A 21,997-nucleotide genomic window follows, 5' to 3' on the forward strand; every position below is an offset into this window, starting at 1 on the left:
GACCAGGCGAACTTGGAGAAAGCGCAGGCCGTCTATGCAAGATACTACAACATGCGAAGGAATGTGAAGGACACTGGACTAGAAGAAGGTGAATGGGTGCGAGTCAAGTTAGCGGTTATGCAAAGGAAAGGGGACAGCAAATATAGTAAGCCCCTGCAAGTCAAGGAGGTGTATGATAGAGCTGCCTTGTTAAGTGATGGCAACGTATGGTCTCAGGACCGCATGGCGAGATGCAACAAAGTATTACAGTGGAGCCAAGGTGAGCAGGAACTGGAAGGAGGGGTGGAGTCCGGTGCAGGAAATGAACAATTCAACTTGGAGATGGACACAGAAAGAGGAGAAGTCAATGGAGAGCAAAGCAACAGAGGTAGCCTTGGGACGGAGAAGGAGATGAATACCAGGAGATCAACAGAGAGCCCAGTGGCAATGAACAATAGGGGAGGTGGCGCAGAGACTCACGAAAGAGAAGCCACGGCTACCCCGGCAAGACAGACACGCAGTGGGCGAACGGTGGTGAGACCATCCAGATTCCAGGACTATGACATGAGCAGTAGACTGTAAGTTTTATGTTGTTCCATTGTTTTGAAAAAAGGGAGATATGTAGAGTCAGCGTTCTAGTTGATGCACGTCGCGTGACGACGCGACGTGCCTGCGGCCATTTTGGGGGATGCGCGCGCATCCTCAGTGAGAAGGCGCGAGTGCCGGAGCCCGGACGTTCTGCCGGCTCGGCGCTCTCTGCAGATATAGTTTAAATAAATAGCGTATGAACCTCACGCTGTGTCCTGTCATAATTGGAGACAACAGGCATCATTACATAAACATGCACAATTCAACCCACACATGCAAAGCACCACACAACACAGGACATGCCTACCTGAGCAACCCCCAAGGCACTGGTGCTCAGCTGGACTCTCACTTGCATATATACCATGCATACACAAAAGCAGAGCAGGAGGTCGTTCTCCCTCATGCATCGCTCATAAAGCGTGGACCGACCTTGGACACCACTTTAGAGCCTCCTCATCACTGCTTGAATTCTGTAGAAAGCTAAAGAACTAGCTCTTTAAGTAGGGCCCTTCGAGGCCACCACCACACACCTGCTAAGTGACACGATAATCGTACAGGTAATTAGGCACTATAAAACATGTCATAACAAACATAACGCAACATCCATTCAGAAACACACACCAACTTGCCAATCTATGAAGAATCAATTTCACTTAGCAATTGTCAAGGCCTGTTGGCTTTACCAGCGCTCGTCCTCCATTCGTTTCCCAGTTCCCCCTTTAAAGGTGCAGACAGTGCCAGGTAAGTTGTTGACGCTGCCAGCTCAGAGGCAAACGCCCCCAAGTTACACTAGTGTCAGGCATTGTGAAATCAGAGGCAAACACACACACAGCTCTTGGTGCAGATAATCACAGCACAATCCCAGACACAAGAAACCGCAGTGCCAAGGCTGACAAGTGTTCCATGAAGCGTAGGACATTTAAGGACTGTCCTGTATGTTTAGCTCACTGCAGCTGTGCAGCCTGGAACTTGTAGTTTTGATTTTACCATTAACAGCCAGCATGTGAAACGCGTTTCAGTAAACAGCCCAGACGTAGAGGCACTGCTTTTTCTGCAGCAACGACTCCCACCTCTAGAGGCAGAACTCTCTGCAGAGATTCGGGCCTTCCCAGAGGTAGACGCCCCGGTACAGATTCAAACATAAATTGCTCGCATGCAGACACAACATATAATCTGAGGACACTCCCAGCTCAGCCGCAGACACGCCCTACTCTGGTGCAGACGCTCCCAGGTTAGCGTTATGTGCATGAGCAATAACCAATCAAAACCCAATTCTCCACGAAGCTGTAGAAGGAAGTAAAGACAGACACTCCCACTTCACAAACTGGCAGAAACGAAACTTAACTTCGGCACCTTGTATATCAGCAGGAACATGGCTGCATCTATCCATCTCCTAAATTTGAAGGAGGAAGCCACGTGCTCCATATGCCTGGAATATTTTACAGAACCGGTGTCTGTGGAGTGCGGACACATCTTCTGTCTTTCCTGTATCAATCGGTGCTGGGAGGGGCTGCAGACAGACTTTCCCTGTCCTGAGTGTAGAGAAACCTGTCAAAGTAAGAAACTCCGACCGAACAAGAGATTGGCAAATGTGGTGGAAACGGTGAAACATCTTGACTTACTGAGTGCGACCCCCGAGGAGGCGAATCTGTGCCGAGAACACGAAGAGAAACTGAAACTGTTCTGTGAAGATGACCAGGAGCCCATCTGTGTGGTCTGCAGCATGTCACGTGATCACAAGCCTCACACAGTGCTCCCCATTCGAGAGGCTGCCCAGGAGTACAAGGTATGTGTGCTACAGAGCTGGGGTATAGGGGCGGGCAACACTGCTGCAATTCGAGTGGCTGCCCTGGAGCACAAGTTGCATCTGCTGGAGGTGAGGGTAAGGGGCGGATTCAAGCTCGCATTTGCTACTCACCATTCCAGAGGCTTCTCTGGACTACTACAGTGTAAGAGGTACCTACTAGTTATAGTGTTACCTAAGACCTTTTGATTTTACCAAAATTATATGCATACTGTGCCTACTTATATGGGGCTTTTAGCATGCCCTTTTCATTTATTGGTCTGTTATTGTGTCATTCACATATCCCTTCCGCCCCTTACAGCATACGCAAACGGGTCCGCCTACTTCAGCCATTGGCTAACTTCACTGCAAGTGAAGGCATTCTGCTCTTACACAAAGAGCGCATCTGCTCACAATGTCAGGGATTTCTATGGCCCAAAAAGTATTTTTGCTTTTTAGCCAATGTTGTTTTTAGGTTGATGAGGGCCCAGCAGCTTTACCAACAGTAAGTGTGCAAAAAAAAAATACAAAACAAGTTTGGACAAAGCCAAATGGCTGGAGGCCAATGCCAGACTTATTGGCTTTTACCCATTCATGTATATCCTGTGTCTGCTATTATCCTTACAAACTGCATACAGTTCATCTGCACTATCATGTGACTATGGGCATGAGATATCAATAAGTCACTATATCATACAGTTTTTATCTTGCCTTACAAGTCAGGGATAGGGTGGGACTGACCTTAGTTTGCTTTTGGAGGAAAGGGGGGTGCATGTATCAAAGGGTTTTACCCATTTTATGTCTGTGGGTAAATTCTATGGTACATAAGGGCCTGGATTCTTAGACCAAAACGTACTCTGTGATACTGAGGTGACTTAAGCATTTTTATGGGCCTGGTGATTCTGATAATGATAATAACCTGCTTTTAGGTTTAGCTGTTCTGGTGCATCAGAGCCAATCCTGCAAATGTCATGACGCTGACAAAATACAAAGACCGCCCTGGAATGGGAATCGCAACCAATTTTTCAGGTCTCTCCTAGCGATGCAGCGCTTGTGCCGCACTCCTTGGCGAGATCTATTGTTGTGGGTTTTGCGTCCGAAGGGGGACAGGAGATGTGCACTTGCCTGGACAGTCGATGTGCACGTGTATGGCTCGTGATGGTGTTTCTGCAGAAAGCGTGCATGGAGTGCTTTCACTTGTTTATTTTGCTGCATCTCCTCCCTGGCGCAACGTTTTGACTTGGGGGTAAGAACTTTTTTTTAATTCAACCGTACGCTGCATAGCAGTGCCGCTGATTACTACATCGGTGGCCATACACGCACACTGGCTGGAGGTGCGCTCGTTGTCTGGGGTCTGGTAAAGTTCAACCTCCGTGTCTGTTTCTTTCTACAAATTTCTTTCTTTTATTTGCTTCGAGTCGTGCGTGCGTGTGCAACAGACGGGGTTTGGTACCTCAAGGAACTGCGCCAGCTCCACAAGCGTAGCTGTCACATAACATTTGGATGCCGCATATCTGATTCCTCTGAGTTTTAAACCAGTAGATAACCCGCTTGCCTCCCATTCACCCGTCCTCTGTGTTATAGTAGAAGGAGAAATGCCTTATTTTTCCCTGTTTCTGGAACAGGAGCAGCCCTCATTCACAACATCAAGAGTTGGGAAAAGACACCCCCGAACCATAACACCCCCTCCCCTACCTGGCATGTGCAGTGATTTGCGGTTCGCCGACTTGGTAGCATACACGTGGTTATCTTGTCATAAAAATAACTTGGTTGACATGGCTCTTCATACGTAGTTTCACCATCTGTAACAGCCGTAAATAGCTTGTGTCACCATTATCTAATATAATCACCAGGCTACTTGTGCTCAATAGACCGAGCTCATTAGGATTGAAGGCTAAGTGGGCCTGCTGGCATCCAATCTCTTAATGTGCAGGCCACAGTGTACTCACTGAGCCACCTCTGCGTCCTCATACCTCCTCCTTATATTACCCTCAAACCACTGCACACTGTTGCTTCTGCCCAGTTAAAGGCAACAACAAATTTCCAAAGCACCAATAAACAAACTCCAGCCTCTCACCTCCTGCACACCTATGCCTCCAATGTGCCTCCTTCATCTCAAAAGGAGGCGCTCAGTGAGCCCAGGCATGGCACCTCAATCAGGCACTCTTCTTCCACTTCTGTGACCCACTTTCGGCTGAATCTGCTGAACTCATGCGTGCAGTGTGGCAATTCCTCTCGGTGAAGATCATGGCCACAGTAAGAATTCGTCCACATTTGTTCTGTCTTCTGTGTCATTCTGTCAACCGCGTCATTTCTTTACTCGGATCAAGGGTGTAGTTACCATTGGTGCAGCAGGTGCAGTCGCATGGGGGCACCGGGCCCAGAGGAGCCCACTAAACCAACACCAACAGCAGTCACGGGGCCTTTTTTCCCACTTGCATCAGCCCTATGGCATCCTTGCAACACCAATGACTCGGATCTGTGAGCAATGCAACCCTAGCTTCACCGTCCTCATCACTCTCACAGATTAATTGACTTATTCTTTTACCTCCTAAGCCAGTACTGAATAGCTTTAATACGTCCGGATGATCTCCATAGCCCCTTTCCATTTACACCCTGAGGGGTGCCCGGTTGAGCAAGAGCGGACAAGTTGTTCCCCAGCAGAGCCTGACCATTTCAACTTGTCATTATCAGCGAATACTCGATCTCAGGTCAGCGATCTAGATAGGACTGACAGTGGAGTTGTGCCTATCTTGCAAGTGTTACCATCTTTCCAGGTCCAGGAAGAATCAGTTAATGGGGAAACAATGAATATCCTCTCATGGAACCTGACCAGTATTAGTTGAAAGTGTAACTGTCCACATTGGTTGGACCTGGTTTCTCAACAGGAAATATGTCAATTTCAGGAAACCTGGTTCCAGACTCCCATACATATTCCTGGGATTAAGTCAAAGTCAAAGTCAAAATTTTTTATTTGTGTAGGTACTCAACAGAGGACCACAAATTTACATTTTACAAAATTTTAAGAAGTAGTTGCACATTTTAATCAATACAGTGTTAAAAAAGATTTAAGAAATTTATAAAAGTTATAACAGACAAATTCATTTGGAGGCTGTTTACATAAATCTATTAGTTCGCTCACTCGGGTGATTCTACAAGATCGATAAATAGGGGCAAGGAATCTTGTCCGTGCAGTAATTACCTTCAAGTTGGGACACACGAACAACAAGTGCTCTAGGGTTTGGTCTCCCCCTTCACACAGGGGGCATATCAAAGATCCCTCTGGCTGCCATCTTACTGTGTAAGTTAGTATAGGTAAGGTGCCCAGTCTTAACAAGGTGATTGTCCTCCTTGCACCATGAGTCAGTGAAAACCCAATATATGGTTGTTTTTGTTTATACTCCAAAGAATCTACGAAAGATTTGTATGTTGACAATTTTTTACAGTGTTGGTAATCTAATTCGTAGCTTAACTTCGGAGTGAAGCATTTTAGGAAAAGTTTCATTTGAGCGTTTGTCCAGCCTTTTAGCATTTCCGGGGTAATCTCTGCCATTTGGAAGATATTTGTCATATTTTTTAAAAACGTCTGATTTTTAAATGCACCCTCGAAGATTTCTTGTCTCAGCAAATGTCTTAATGTGCCCTCCTTTGCATGGAGAAGATTGTAGCTCCACCTGATTACATTTGCTACCGCCGTGGCATAGGAGCTTGTGATCGAAAATTCTATACGTAACGCTTGGACTGGTGTAGAGTCAGAAACTTTCATTTTCTTTTTAAAAATTTTCCCTCCTTGCGGTCCATATAGGTCCATTGTTTCATTGGAATGTATTCTGTTGCATATGACAATACAGGAGTAATTTTTGCCTTATATATTTTTATTAAAGAGGAGAAATGCCGATTCCCAGTTGTCTGATATAGTCTTAGGAGGGCCTCAGTATGCACCTCTGACTTCCTCATTAAATTTTCTATATGTTTTCCATTCGTAATATTCTTCGAGAGGATCCTGCCTAGGTATGGATATTCGCTTACTGTTTCTATTTTCTCTCCACCTAGACTCCATCTATATTTAACAGTAGATTTCTTCCTTGAAAAAACCACAATTTTTGTTTTTTTTTAATTGGGGATTAGAAAGTTTGTTTTTGAGTAATCATGAAGAATGTCCAGGGATTGTTGCAGACCATAGGGAGTGAGATCAAGCATCACGATATCATCGGCATAGAGTAGCACTTGTATGTTTTGTTTAGCGATTTTAGGGGACAGATTTGAGCCTTGATGTAATTGCTTAGGTAAGTCGCTGAGATATAGGGAGAATAGTAGTGGGGCCAAGAGACACCCTTGCTTTAGGCCGTTAGATGTTTTTATCCTTTCTGTTAATCCCTTTTCGCCTCCCATTTGGACCTGGCACCAGGTGTCGGTGTGAAGGTTCACTATAGTTTGGAGTAGTAAATCTGGAATGCCAAGTTCCTTGAGTTTGTGCCATAGAGTAGGGCGATCTACTCGATCAAACGCCGTCGAATAATCTACGAACACTGCGTATACCGCCTGAGATTTACCTGTTACGTATTTGTCTATTATTGTTTGTATTATAGCAATATTATCCGTAACTGAATGTTTTGGCCTAAAGCCAGCTTGAAACATTGGAATTTTGTTCAATGAAAAAGCCCAATCTTTTAATCTTTGTAAAACCTCTGCTGCGAAGATTTTTCCAGCAGCATCCATTAAGGCGATTTGCCGATAATTTCCTGCGATTGTCTTGCTTCCCTTTTTATGTATTGGGATGATGGTGCTTCCCTGCCAAGATATAGGCATTTGTCCAGTTTTAAAAATGTGATTAAATAGATTTGATAACAACTTACTCCATTCCCTTGGATTTGCCTGGTAGATCTTTATTGGGATCTGGTCTGGGCCAGAAGCTCCTGTTTTCCTTGCTTTTCTTATGTTCCATTCCACTGAGATAGCTGTAACTCTATATATTTGTGGGTCAGCGTCTCCTTTGTCTTGTTCTGAGCTTTTCCCCTCAAAGTTAATCGGGTTTGCTTTATATAAGTCTGTTAGATAAGTTTCCCAGTCCTTTGGTGTAACAGGTATCGCTTGTAGCTTCTTTTTCGTGCCAGTTAGTTTAGCTACAAGGGACCAGTATTTTCGGGAATTCATATCTTTTGCAGCTTCTTGAATGTCCACCCAATTACGGTCTTGATTTTCTTTTTTTCTTTTTTGCTTTTCTCTTCTGAGTTTGTTTTTTAGTTTATTTATTTCTTTCTTAATTGACATAGAATGATTCAGATATTGTGCACGTACCAGTCTGTTAAATTTTTTCTTAGTTATAGAATTTTGGGTATTTTGTGTGTTATTTTTATTGCGGCTATTGTTTCCATAATTCACACCTTTAGGGGCACATTGGAGTTTGTCCAATAGTAGATTTTTTAGCTCATTAGTGATGTGTTCAAAATTTTCTATTGGGTCATCCGAGATTGTTTTTAATAAGAGATCATTCTGTTCAATCAGTGTCGATATTCTGTCCAATACTTTCGAGCTCCAGAAAATTCTTCTTTGGGCACTATTTACCACAACAGAGCTTCTATGAAATATTAGCTGCCTGTTAGTAGCTGTTTGAGGCCTCCATTCAGTTTTTAAAATCAGCAGAACGTGGTCGCTCTCTTGGCTTAACTGTATTTTTAGGTGAGTAACAGTCTCCATTAAATTCATATTGCAAATAATATAGTCAATAATGGATGAACTTCCATTACCCCGTCTGGTATTCGATGCCGGAATGTCTCCTTCTATGTTTCCGTTCAGAATTACGCCTCTTAGGGAAGGTAGGGTCGATAATAGTAATTTCCCTCTTTTGTCACATTTTGCACCCTTGGGAAATTGCGGGGCTGAGAACTCGGCAAATTCCTCGTCATAAAGTTGCATCCATTTACCAATTTCTGAATTTGAAATTTTGCCGTTTAGATCACCTGCTATTATGTATGGGATGCATGATTGATCTTCGACAATTTGTGTGATGGATTCCATGATTACTAGAAAGGTATTATCGTAGTTCTTGCCCGGAGGGGCATAGACATTAAATAGCAGAAATGATTGTTTAGTTGCTACATCATGAGTTTTTAGAAGGATCTTTAAGCATTGCAGGTTTTGTGATTTGGTCTGGATAATTTCCTGGGCCCACATATAATCCTCCTTTAATAGAATGGCCAGACCACCCTTCGCGTGGCCCCGAGTGGATACTTTGGCGGGGATGTCATATACGTAGTAGTTATTTTGCGAAAATGTTTGTGTTGCCCAGGTTTCCTGTAGCATTAAGAGGTCCGGGTGGTTGTTTATGGCTTCCGTCAGTTTGATCTTAGTTTTCCCCGCTATATTCCATGATATTATTTTGAGACCATTGCTAAACAGGTTGTCCCGAACATGATGTGGATTTATTGCTGTTCAAGTTCTCAGATACCCAAGACCAAGATCTGATGCTTTCTCTGTACTCCTTTCCCTTTGGGTCTTGTTGCCATACTAACCTTTCACCATTTTCCAGTTTTACCTTCAAAGTGTCTTTCCCTGAATACTTAATTCCTGAATACGTTGCTCGGGACTCATCAGTTTCTCCCAGAGGATTTTTGTATTGCGAGTTAGAAATTCTCCATATTTGTTCGTCATATCTTGGGGGAAATCTGTTTTCTTTGGGATCCCTTCTTATATAGACGTCGTATCCATGTTTGTGTAGTGTTTCGTTTTCTCTGATTATGATTCCAGGTATAACGTTTGACCAGAAGGTTACTGTAGCTATTTTATTATTATCTTTTTGTGGAAAGATTACTAGATCAATCTCGTTGCTATTCAAGGATTCCAAAGGTTTGATGTGGTGAAGGAGATTGATGATTCTTCTTCTATTTAGTGGTGCTAGGTCCATTGGAAAAAGTTCTTCAAGTTGTAGTGTTCTGGAGTATGATGTTCCTGCTCCATGTTGGTTTTTTCCTTTATTTTTACTTTCGATCGTATTTTGGAGTTGTAATTCTTCAGGGACATTATACGAGACAAAATCCTTTGCAGCCGGATCTAGTAGTTTCAATTTCTCTTCTCTTTTTTTTGAGCTAGTTTCCATATTGCCAATAGCCCCGGGTTTAATAGGTTCAATTTCTAGTAGTACTTGTTTATTATTGACAATTGTAGACTTTTGGAATTTCAGCTTGCGATTTTTTTCCTATGTATACGTCTTATTGGTTTCTTCCTCTTTCTTTTTCCTTCTACTCGGTCAGTATTTATAGATTTATTTGTTTTTTCTCCTTTTTTGCTTTCAGATGTATTGTTGAAAGTGACTTTTTGGGTATTTTCATCCAAATCTTCATCTTTTGGTATATCCGATTTCATTACCTTTGTGAAAATTGGATATTGTTTGTCATTAACGGGTTTTTCTTTGAAAAGTCTTTTCAGGGAGAATATTGGTGTTTCATGTTGTCGTACTAACTTCTCCTTTTTTTGTTTTGGAGATACTGATGTTTGTGTACCACAATCATTTTTCTCTGGGTCTTTTTCGCTGTTTTTGTGACTTGTGTAGTTCCTTTGTTCATTGTCATTGAACTTCAATTGGTTTTTTTCCAATTCAGGGGGTTCTTTCCTTTTCTTTTTTTCCTCTACTAGATGCTTAAGGATTCCAATTTGGACATCCAGGGTTTGGTCTGAATTTTCTAATATGTTCCCTAGAAAGGAAAGGACCGTCTCAAGTATTTCATGTAAGGAGAACAAGGCTTTTGACATAGGTGTAGCTATGTTAGCTGAGTTGTTGGTTTTTATGAGAAAAGGGTCTACCGATGATTCAAGTGTTTGAGGTTGCACTTGATTTTTTTGTAAAGGGGGACTATTTGTTATTTTTGACTCATGTTGGTTTTGTGTTATCTTAGAGTTGTTTGCACAAAGTTCTTCCAGATGACAGGTATTTCCTGGGCCTTTTTTTGGTGTTGAAGATGTTAACTGATTTTCCTCGTGACCCTGAATTTGAAAATTTTTAGAGTTATTGAAAGACTTTTGTATATTGTCGGAAACAATGTCGCTTAAGTTTGGATTTGGATTTGACCCAAGTTTGGTGAGCACACATTCTTCTAACCCTGTATGCAGTAGTGAGTTGGGTATTTATTCTGCCACAAGTTATTTTTTGTCAATTTCATCTTTAGATATTAGAGTAGAGAAATATTCAGTAATGGCCGGGGTCCGTGTAATGCGACCTTGTTTTATTGATTTGTCTGATGATTTACGAACAGCGTCCTCCGTGCCCATACGTTTCATAAAGATAGTCCTGGATCGTAATTTTTTAAGACCCATTTCTTTTTGTTACCACAATTTCTGTTGGTATTTACTTACTTCTAATCCCTCGTCGTTTTAGAGCAAGGATTAGCACTAGTAGGGGAACAAGTCAGAAGAGGATTTGGCTTACCAGGAGCAGATGGTTAGCAGGGTGGCCCGTCCCGTCCTAGTACGACCTCAGACGGCCCGCCCTTTGCCCGGGCTTATCCCCTCGCTTGGTCCCGCGCGCGACCCGCGTCTCGGGGAGCGAGATGATATTTATACGTTTCGTTGGGGGCGTGTCCGTGGGCGGTTCGCCTGGGGGAAGAGGAACCAGCTGATCCCAGCTAGGAATTCTGGTCCTCGCAGTCCCCCAGGCTAGGTGCGCTCTCAGTACATACCCTGGCCTCAACCCCTCTGACTCCAGCTGGGAGCGACAGGCAGAGCGTGCAGAGTGCAGCTCACGCTCACACCAGCGAGTCAAGGGGAGGCAGCGCCACGAAACGGTGATGGTTGAGCGTCAGCTCCGTTCAGGCAGCACAGGTCACAGTCAATGTGGAAGGGTTCCTCGCACAGCAAAGCAGAGTACAGCACCAGTTCCAAGCTCCGGTGAGTGGCTGGGATTAAGTCCTTTTTTAAACCATCAGTTTCTGCTAAAGCGGGTCGGGCTTCAGGGGGCCTACTTATTTTGGTAAATCTTTCCTTGAACTGCGAAATAAATGAGCTGGCTACCAATAACCCAGACATTTTGGGGATTAGGCTAGCCCAGTGGAATGGATTAACTGTCGATATGTACAATGTATATGCCAGGAGCACTAGAGGTGGTAGCTCATCGACTCTCCTTGCCTTGGATAACTTATTGGGTGACCGGAATATCAGCTATCTGCTGATAATTGGTGGTGATTTTGATGTTATATTCGAACCCCTGGATTGGATCGAGTCCCTTGACGTGTCTGAAGAGGACAAAGTTTGGAGGGTACCCTCGTTGGAATTACCCCCAATCAAAAAATGGTCCCATGCTGCCCTCCAACTGGACGCAATCTCCCTGGAATACAGGCTAAGGGCTACCAATGGACGAACCAATTCCGACAGAAGTGGTGGGATGACCTTTATAGGAACAAAGGGGTCAAGTCGGATCGACTATATATTAGTGGATCTGACCCTGTGGCCTCAAGTCCAGGACATGCTTATACACCAGGCCTGTGACACTGATCACAACTCCCTACACTTATCTATTAGCCATCTATGGGGGAGTATTCGGCAGGACTCTACTGCCCCACTATGCACAAGGGAGTTGAGTGCCACAAATGATAAGCACCGGCTTAAATGGCCCATGGTCCTGGCGGACAAACTTAAAATTCAAAAGATCAACGAAGTTCTAGCTGAGTATTTATCGATATTAGAAGCAGCAAGTATCGACTCTCACTCCTTGAACACCTGTAGTGCCATTCACGGAAAATTCTTCAAGCAATTGGCTACCTTCTTTTACATCCCCTTTTCAAAGACAAGATCCTTCCAGGGTAGCCGCCTTGGAGCAAATCCGTGGTACAATATAGACTGTAGGCTTGCTAGAGCAAGATTGACCACAGCTATTAAAAACAGGGACCCAGTAAGCATCCGTGAATGCAGAAGGGCCTATAAACAGGTACAGGGCATAGCCAGAGGGAGATGGGAAGAACTAGAGGAGGCTATTGGTCATCCTGACCCTCGATAATTCTGGCTGTTAGTGTCCAAGGCAAATTTTGAACGTAACCCTCCCCTGGCCAACAATATTACAACATTAGAATGGTACAATCATTTTAATGCGCTATATTCTTTAGGTAATACTACAGAGCCCCCCAGCTTGGACGTCCAACGAAGCATAATTGTATTTACTAGGAAGGTGATTATGAGCTCGTTAGATGCCATTATACCTGCTAAAGCCCCAGGCCCAGATTTTCTTCACCTGACCTTGCATCCCCTCCCTCATGCTCTGAATTATACTTGTCCTGTGAGACGAGGAATCACTCTGGTTCCGGAACATCTTTTCCTTCAACCCTTTTCGTTGACAATTAATAACTAGAACTGGATTTGTTTCTTGTCACAGTCGCCATGGTGCCTGTACTCTCTCTATGGTAAGTGTATCTCAACTGAGGCTGCCCGCGGCACACGCAGTGTGCCCGCTCAAAAGGATGGTCACCTAAGTGCCACATTAGGCACATTCCCACGTCGAGGTGTGGGGACCCCCGGGAGGAGTCCCTAAAGTTCGGTGCAGATTCCGCGCCACCTCCAGCGCATCTTGGGTTGGGGCGAGGTACTTCTACCTGCCCATCTGGCCGTTCTTTTGGTATCTCCTGGTCATGCCATCGGGTCAGGTCGTGGTTGTGGTCTCTTTGTTTCGCTGGATACGCTGTTGTCCCCCTGCTGTCCTGTTGCGTGATGCCTGGAGCCCTTTGGCGGCATAAAGCATCTGTGATTTATTGCGGTGAGAGGGGGCAGTTTTCTTTTGCCTCCTGGTGGCGCCCGTTGTCTACATTTCTGGAAACCTAAATAAAGCTTACTTTAAACTCTCTACAATCGCCTGGATCATCCTTATTACACTTACGACGACTTGGAACCACCCACGTGTGTACAAGCCTGTTCTCAAGGAAACGGAAATGAGGGACATGTACCGGAAAGAGAGTTAAGCTGAAGAGTTTCCACTATTAAAGGACACTGGACCTCAACACAAATACTCCGATTTAACTCACAGCAAGTACTTTGAATTTCTATTTGATATATTTAATATAACTGCGAGACAACTGTTACTCAAGCTCTCCTGATCTTGCGCTCTGTGCCTCTCGCGCATGGACTCAGCTGCGACTAGAGATCACTGTGACGTATTGGACTTTCTTGTTCCTCTGATTGTTTCTTTGTTCCTCGTCACTGAAACACAACGTTTTATGTTGCATGACTACCCTTGCGGCCATCTATAAAGAGCATGTAGTAAATTATTGGAAATTTGCACTGAAACACAGCCCCTCATCCTGCGTGACTACTCTCCTCTGAAATATTGGAAGAGCAGACTTACTGTTTGTGCTCTATCACTCACATCTGTTTTCTTCCATCTGCTCTATTACACAGTGATGCGCACACCTTTGGTCATTTACGTGTCACTAATGGCTCACATTATTGACGCGGTGACACGCACACCTTGGTTCTTTTGATACGCATACTTCTTTATCCTGCCTATCATTATTGGTTGAGGTTTTGATGCGCACACTTTTTGAATATTTGTTTACCAGCTTTACTACGCTGACACGCACATCTTTATTGATCGCTTGTCTTCATTAGTGTTTAACCTACACGGTGACACGCTTACCTTCAATTCTTGTTGGTCATTGTACACGGTGACATGCATTTCTAATTGCGGCCGCTTCAGTTTTTCAGCGGGCTATGGAAAAGATATTGAAGGGTGTGGTGGGAGTGAAGATCTAACAAGATGACATATTGGTGTCTGGTTCAACTGAAATGGAACACAACACAAGGCTTTGTGAGGTTTTAGATCCCTTGTTGAAGTCTGGTTTGATTCTTAAATGGGTAAAGTGCAAGTTTGGAGTTCAAGGGATTGAGTATTTGGAACATCTCCTCACAAACAGTGGAATTCAACCTAAAAAGTTGTTGGTTGATACAACAGAGAATTTGTCTTCTCCGAAGAATAGAGATGAATTGGTTAAGTTCTTGGGAATGGCCGAATTCTGCAACAAATTTATCCCTAATTTGCTGAGTGGTCGTTATCTTTAAGATTTTTGTTAAAGAAAAACACAGAATTTGTCTGGTCCAATTTATGCAAAACTGAATTCATAGATATCAATCTAGATTGAAAAATACGTCTGACCTTGGGAGTTTCGATGTCAATGATGATGTGATTGTGATGACTGACGCTAGCTGTAGAGGTTTGGGAGGTGTCTCATTGCAAAGATTAGGAGGTGAATGTAGGACAATTTCTTTTATTCGGAAAGGTCTGGTGGTGCTGAAATTAATTATTCAGTTATTGAGGCTTTGGCTGTATTTTGGACTGAAAGAAAACTGAGTAAGTTTCTTTGGGGCACAAATCTGAAATAAAGACAGATCACAAACCTCTCAAGAAGGTCTTTTCAAAAAAAGGTGTGGACCAATAACCATCTACGCATACGTAGATGGGTTATTGCTCTTCAAGAGTTTGATTTTGAGATAAACTATGTCCCTGGTGCTTGCAACTTGCAGGCAGATTGTCTTTTAAGGTTAGTTACCGAATCTGCATGTGATGTAGACTCTTTAGAGGAGAGCTTTGCTGGTGAAGACTTTGACGAAGATTTCAATGTGTGTTTCGTTACTGAAGGGATTATACAAGAGACGGAGTAGAGGACTTTGCTAGAAAAGGATGTTTGTTTACAGAATGTGATGCAAATGATAAGTGGGGGGCGGAGTTATTGGGTTTTTGGAAAGTTCGCAATTAACTCTCTATTGTTGAGGATTTGCAAATGAGAGGGAGTAAGCTTGTTCCTCCTGAAGATTTGAGACTTGTTTTGGTAAAGAGGGCTCATTCCAGTCATATGGGCATTTCTAAAACTAAAGAAAGGGTCAGAGAGAAGTTCTGGTGGCCGTCAATGGATTTGATGATTGAGAGGGAGGTTAGAGAGTGTTTGGATTGTGCAAGGGGTGACAAGGTGTTAAAGTATAGGACGCAGCCCATGGTTGTCAGGGAGAGAGCTACTGGTCCATGGGTCGACATTTCCATGGATATTCTTGGTCCTGTGAGGGTCAGTTCGCAGGACAGATATGTTTTTGTTTGGTTAGACATGTTTTCACTGTGGCCAGAAATCAAAATTGTGAATTCAATTGAGTCTGGTGATGTGATAAAATTCTTAGAGGAGTTGTTAGAGAGAGAGAGGGTTTTCCCTCCAGTCTTCTTACAGACGATGGGTTGCAATTCACCTCTGGGCAAGTTGAAGAGTTTCTTAGAGAGAGAGAGAGAGAGAGAGGTGTGAAGCATAAGAAAGCTTCACTCTATCATCCGGAGTCCAATTGTGTTGTTGAACGTTTTGTTACAGTTTTAAAAGAGAGTCTGCAATTGTCCCTAGTTTGTGTGTCCAACTGGGTTGAAGGTTTTGAGGAAGAAATTGAGAGAGTACAGGTTGACTCCTCATTCCAGTACTGGAGTGTTGCCTTTTTGTTTGTTTAAGGGGAGGTTACCCTATTGTGAGGTCAGCCTTGGATGGCTCATTGAGAAAAGATTGAAGGTTGATAAGGAAAATTGTCTGCCTACAGGTTGGGAAGCCAAAGAGGAAGAAAAGAAGTTGAAGTCTAAGACAGTGTATGAAATGAGGAAAGCTGTTAAAGAGACAAGTGTCGGGGGCGTGGTTTGGACGCCGAGAGAGATGGCGGCTCCGTAGTTCTCTCTGCCCGTGCGGAGGTCGATTACTGAAGGTGGAACGTGTCCTTATGCCCTAATACCGATACACGTCGGTGAATTGGCTCCCGGAATGTGAGGGGAGCACTTAGAAGGTTACCCCGAAGAGATCGGTGGCTGGGAAGCAGTGTTTTCAGCTGCCTTGAATGCTCCGCGCCGGAGGCTGCAGTAAGTGAGGCGGAAGAGAAGACCGCGTGGCTGCACGGAATATCGGCGGACAATCTATGAGGTCCTGACTGGTGTCGGGGGACGATCACTGAGAGCAGCGGTGGAATGGCAGACCTTGGTGGGAGCCGTGAGTAAATGTGATCGCTAACGGGAGACATTAGACCCGTGAGGAAACGCTAGGGGCAATAGCTTACGCAAAATGGCGGCATGTAATGCCTCTTGAGCGAGGACTCCCTGATCCGTGTAACTGTACATCGGCACGTGAGGAATAACCTGTTTAGCGCTGATCCTACCCAGGGTGCGATTGTATAGCTGTGGGACATTAGCGACTTAAGGAATGTGAATTATGCTCAATTCGAGCAATGTGTAATGGAGGCATTGCTGATTACCGGCACCCGCTAAGAAGGGATGAGATAAGGTCGGCTCACTTGACCGGACAGTGGCGGCTGGCGCATGTACAAACAGCGCAATGGTAGCGATACCGGCAATAATGTAAGGAAATGCAGCAGTGGGATAATAGAACGGAAACAACAACAGAGTGATTATTGTGACACATGGATGCTGGGGCTGCTTGATGTGGAAATGACTGCGGATTCCATGTATGGGGACCAGCAGACCTGTGATTGAATTCTGTGCTGCACTATGAGTTTACAGTCCTCATATCAGGGCCCCCCGGGGCACAATCTAGATTGGTCTCAATTAGTGGTCTGCTGATGTGTCTCTGATAGTGCTTCACACGAAGGGTGGCTCTCAAAATGGCGGCGCAGGGCTACGGCGCTGTATGAGTGTGCGCACTTCTCACATGACGACTAAACAGCCACGAGAAGAGAACGGCTGGTGCGATCTTCATACCAGCCTTTAGGAGGCCTCACCTTGGGACTATTCAGTTACTTGTATTGCGCCAGAGGAAGGAATAAGTGTGACATATACAACACACAAGCGCACAAGCGCACACAGTGCTTAAAAGAAAGAATCTGCGCCACGAGCAGTCATGGCAGATAGTAAAGAGCTAGCGAAAAGCTTGAAGAGACTTAAATATGATCAGTCGAATCCGAATACGCCCATCAAAGGGGGAAAAAACAACCCTGATCCGGTCGACCTAATCCTCAGCAGACTGGATGAGGTGCGGGACCTGGCAAAAGCGACCAAAGAGGAGGTGGCGGCGATCAGGCAGGATAATCGCGACACCAATGCGAAACTGCTGGAAGCGGAATCAAGGATTAGCAAGCTCGAGGACATGGAAGTCAAGTCTTGTGCTGCCATCAAACGTCTGAGTATAGCTGCAGATCAAACGACACGAAAACTCGCGGAGTTGGAGGACAGGAACAGAAGGGGGAATCTACGCATTTTTGGGATTCCGGAAGGTTCAGAGGATCAGAGTGGAAGCTGTGTGGCCTTCTTAGAATCCTGGTTTACTCAAGCTACCAACTTGTCCTTTCATCACCCGTTGGAATTTGATAGGGCGCATAGAGTGCCGGGCAGGATAAGTAATTCACAAAAAGGGCCTAGAGCTATTGTTTGCAAGCCACTACGCTACCAGCATGTAGAGCAGATTCTCACCTTCATGCGGAAAAACAACCATATCCTGTGGAAATCAGCTAAAGTCTACATCTCACAAGATTATAGCAAAGAGACGGTGGACATTAGGAAAGCGTTTTTGGCACTCCGACCGATGTTGAAGAAAAGGGGCTTCCAGTATGGTTTTATGGGCCCAGCAAAATACCGTGTGATTATCCAGGGTTCTCCGCACATCTTCTCCGATCCACTGAAACTGAAACGCATGCTGGATGGCCCTGAGGACCTTGACATGGAAACGAGTAACCCCGAAGGCTCAGCGGACCAGGCTTCGGCCTCAGGATACAAGTGAATGATCTTCATCCTCTCATTCCATGCAAGCTTTCATGCGTGTTCCTTTTCCTCACTATGGAGGGAGGCTAATAGTTCTAAACTCTACTTCAGTTCCTAGCAATCAAATGGTTTTTTCATTGTTTGCAATGGTTATTGATCCATTGGTAATGAGAATGTTCTGTTGTTGCATATTAGTTTAATGATCATCGAGCAATGTGCACCTGTATGCAAACGGAGAGGCTCCCCATGGGGTATTCTGAAAGTTCTGGTTAGTCGATACTGTTGTTTTATTGACTTTGCAATAGGTTCAGCAGGTAACTCAGTCATTCACACTCTTGTCCTAAGGGGTCCCTAGATGCAGGTCCCTAGACCGCTACTTTGCCTATGTTGCCTTAGTTAATTAACAGCGACCGCAGGTCTGCGGTGTGAGTTCATTGTTCCGCTCATGTTTTGAAGTGTATAAGCACGGGGAGGATGCGTTGCAATCTCTCTTCAGTCACCATGCCTACTACGTACAGGTGGGGTGGGGAGGGTGGGGGGACGTGGGGATTTGGGGTTGGGCTGTGTGTTATATGTTCCATTATTTTTCTTCTTTGTGCTTGCATAATCTGTATCGTCTCAATGCTTGGTGGTGGGGGAGTCTGTAGGCTCTACTGTGGCGGTGTTGTACATATGAGGCTTGTGGATCTTGAAGGTCGTTACCTCTCGGTCATGCTAATGTTCATACCATGTGAGTTGTATAGTTATCACGATGAAGGTATGCCCTACTGATGTCACACAATACAATTAATACTCCTCTGGGGGTGGGTAATGTGGACAAACTGAAGGTATTATCTCTTAATGTTAAAGGTCTGAACCAACCTGTCAAGAGACAAAAGATTTTAGACTACATAAGGAGATTAAAAGGTGACATTGTTGTACTACAAGAAACAAAACTTGAGAGTAAGCAATTCTATCACCTGAGGAATAAGTTTTATAATGAGGTAGTGGGCGCGGATGCTGTGAACAAAAAGAATGGCGTCTTGATACTTATAGCAAAAAAGTCTAAGGTAGAACTTTTGTCTTCTGAAGCGAGTGATGATGGTAGGTGGGTCACGGCCAAACTAAGTAGGGATAATACAGAGTTTTACGTTACGAGTGTGTACGCTCCCAACACAAGCGACCTTAAATTTTGGGAGGTTTTGAGTAAACATATTGAGAGTATCCCGGATAATGCTGTTCACATTTTGGCCGGGGACTTCAATCTTCCGATGGATGCAACACTGGATAGGGATTCCCACTGTCCTTTTAAAGCAAATAAGTCACATAAAGCTTTTCTCAATTTATGCCAGCGCTTCCACTTGGTAGATACGTGGAGGCTACAAAACCCCACAGGGAGAGACTATACTTTTTACTCCGCACCACACGACTCGTACTCCCGAATCGATTACATCCTCATATCGCAGAACGGTGTCCCTAGAATAGACTCGACTAACATAGAACCCCGAGTGATGTCTGATCACTCTTGCATCTCCTTATCCATAGCTCATGTCAAACCTTCCTCTCGTCAGACGTCTTGGCGCCTGAATGATGAAATCCTATGTAATGATCACCACCGGACCACGATACAAGCTGCGATCTCTTCCTATCTGCAGGTCAACAAGGAGGGAGACACATCTGATCTCATTAGATGGGAGGCCTTAAAAAGTACCATAAGGGGGGTATGCATCAAAATTAGATCTGCGATGAACAAAAATTATAATGTAAATCTGGAATCCTTGGAGTGTGAAATTGTACACCTAGAGAATAAACATCTGAAGGACAGGGATGATATGTCTCTATATGCCTTGGCGAATAAAAAATACGAATACAATAAAATAGTTAGCGAGAGAGCGGGAGTCTGGTTGGACAAGAGAAGGAGATTTAAGATCTGCGACTCCAATAAAGCTGGTAAGAGTTTAGCCTCGTACCTGAAGTTTAAAATTCAAAAGAACACTATTAGTGTCATTCAGGACGCTCTAGGATCCTCTCACTCGGATCCGGACAAAATAACTGAGGTGTTCAGAGTATTCTACGAAGACCTATACGCAAAAAATAAAACAGTGGAAGAGGATAGGATTGATAGCTACCTAGCTGAATGTGATCTTCCACGTCTCTCTGCTGAGGACCAGGTTAGTCTTAATGCCCCGATTAGTGCACTAGAAATAGGAGATGCGATTAAAAATCTGAAATCAGGGAAGGCACCAGGCCCGGATGGCTTCACGGCCAAATTTTACAAATCCTTCCCCTCCCTACTAATAGAGCCTCTTTTACGTTTGTTTCAAGAAATAAATACCTCTGGAGAGGTTAGAGGCACACTGGCAGAAGCAATAATTGCAGTTCTCCCCAAGGATGGAAAAGATCCCTCGCTCCCGAAAAATTATAGACCTATTTCACTGATTAATATAGACTGTAAAATCCTGGCTATGATACTGTCCGCCCGCCTTCAGAAGGTCCTTCCCCAATTAGTCCATCCATCTCAAGCAGGCTTCCTCAAAAATAGGCTATCCAGTGATAACACAAGGATTCTGGCCCATGTTCTAGAAAAGTCGAAATTGTTAGGTACACCCACAGCGGCAATAACACTGGACGCCGAAAAAGCCTTTGACAAGGTTGACTGGTCCTTCCTTGAAGCAGTTCTTCGCAAATTTAACCTAGGAGACACATTCACAAGGTTAGTAATGTCACTGTACTGTTGTCCTCTGGCGAGAGTTAGAGCTGGTGGATCTTTCTCTTCCGCCTTTTGTCTAAAGCAGGGCACGAGACAGGGTTGCCCCCTGTCTCCCTCATTGTTCTTATTGGCAATTGAGCCGTTCTTATATCATATTAGACAGGACCCTAACATTGCAGGCATTCCATTTGGAGATTGTACGGTTAAATTAACGGCGTATGCAGACGATGTGCTTGTCCTATCTGAGAGAGCTGACGAGGCCATACCTGCGCTCATGACTGATATTGAAGAATTTTCTAGGGTTTCGGGGTATAAACTCAATAAAGACAAAACGGAGGTCAAACTCTTGAATAACATTGGTGATAAGGGAATCATTGGGGACTCCGGTCTTTCATGGCAGCCCAAGTGCTTTAAATATTTGGGGTTGGACTTTGATAAAGATTTGATCACCACCCTGAGAATAAACGAAGAATTGACTCTTAAAAAGATATCCACATTACTTGAAGGGTGGTCTCCAAAATTCATCTCCTGGTGGGGTAGAGCTGAGACGCTTAAAATGATGTCCACTCCGTTGGTCAATTACCTGGCCAGCATGCTCCCTATGACATTCTCGAACAATTTTGTTGCGAAGGTAGACCAGCTGTTTGGTAATTTCCTGTGGCGGGGTAAGAAAGCAAGGGTGTCGCTAAAGAAACTGCAATTAGCCAAAGATAAAGGAGGCCTGGGTCTGCCTTCGTTCAGGAACTATCAGACAGCTTTTCTTTGCAAGCAGGGTGCTCAATGGTTAACGAAATCACCAATCTACACACCATTATGGATTAATATTGAGGAATCACTAGTGAACCATGCTCCACTCGAAACCCTACTCACTATGGACCTGTCACACTTACCACACTCCAAATATATAATGCTTAATACTAGGCGGGCACTGCTTAGGCTTGACCAAACACACAGAACCAAGTTGACTTTCGCTAAGTCATCTTTTATGTCCTTATGGAAAAATCCCTATCTCAAGCACAACGGTAATAGTCTCTTCTGGGACTCGTGGTCCAAGAAGGGCATTAACTTTGCAGGAGATCTATATGTAGAAAAGGAGCCACTCCCGTTCTCTACTTTGCAGCGGAAACATGGTCTTACTCCGATGGATTTTTATGATTTCCTGAAAATTAAATCTATTCTGACTGCATGTAATTTCTCTCCCTACACACCATGGTTAATAACTCATCTTCCTCGTCTTATGCATGCGGGTCACTTCGTCTCA

At 44.3% G+C, this 21,997-nt stretch overlaps 1 protein-coding gene across 1 annotated transcript in view; it reads left to right on the forward strand.

The window, feature by feature from the left end:
• Positions 1 to 1,825: 1,825 nt before the first annotated feature.
• Positions 1,826 to 21,997, forward strand: part of LOC147717628 (E3 ubiquitin-protein ligase TRIM39-like) — a 402,340-nt gene continuing 382,168 nt past the window's right edge. The window contains exon 1 of the mRNA XM_086924422.1: positions 1,826 to 2,353. Within this exon, the coding sequence (XP_086780548.1) occupies positions 1,940 to 2,353 (414 nt within the window). The 5' untranslated portion in view covers positions 1,826 to 1,939. The remainder of the gene's footprint in view (positions 2,354 to 21,997) is intronic.

Source organism: Lissotriton vulgaris, chromosome 5 (genome assembly GCF_964263255.1).
Source record: "Lissotriton vulgaris chromosome 5, aLisVul1.2, whole genome shotgun sequence".
Lineage (NCBI taxonomy): Eukaryota > Metazoa > Chordata > Amphibia > Caudata > Salamandridae > Lissotriton > Lissotriton vulgaris.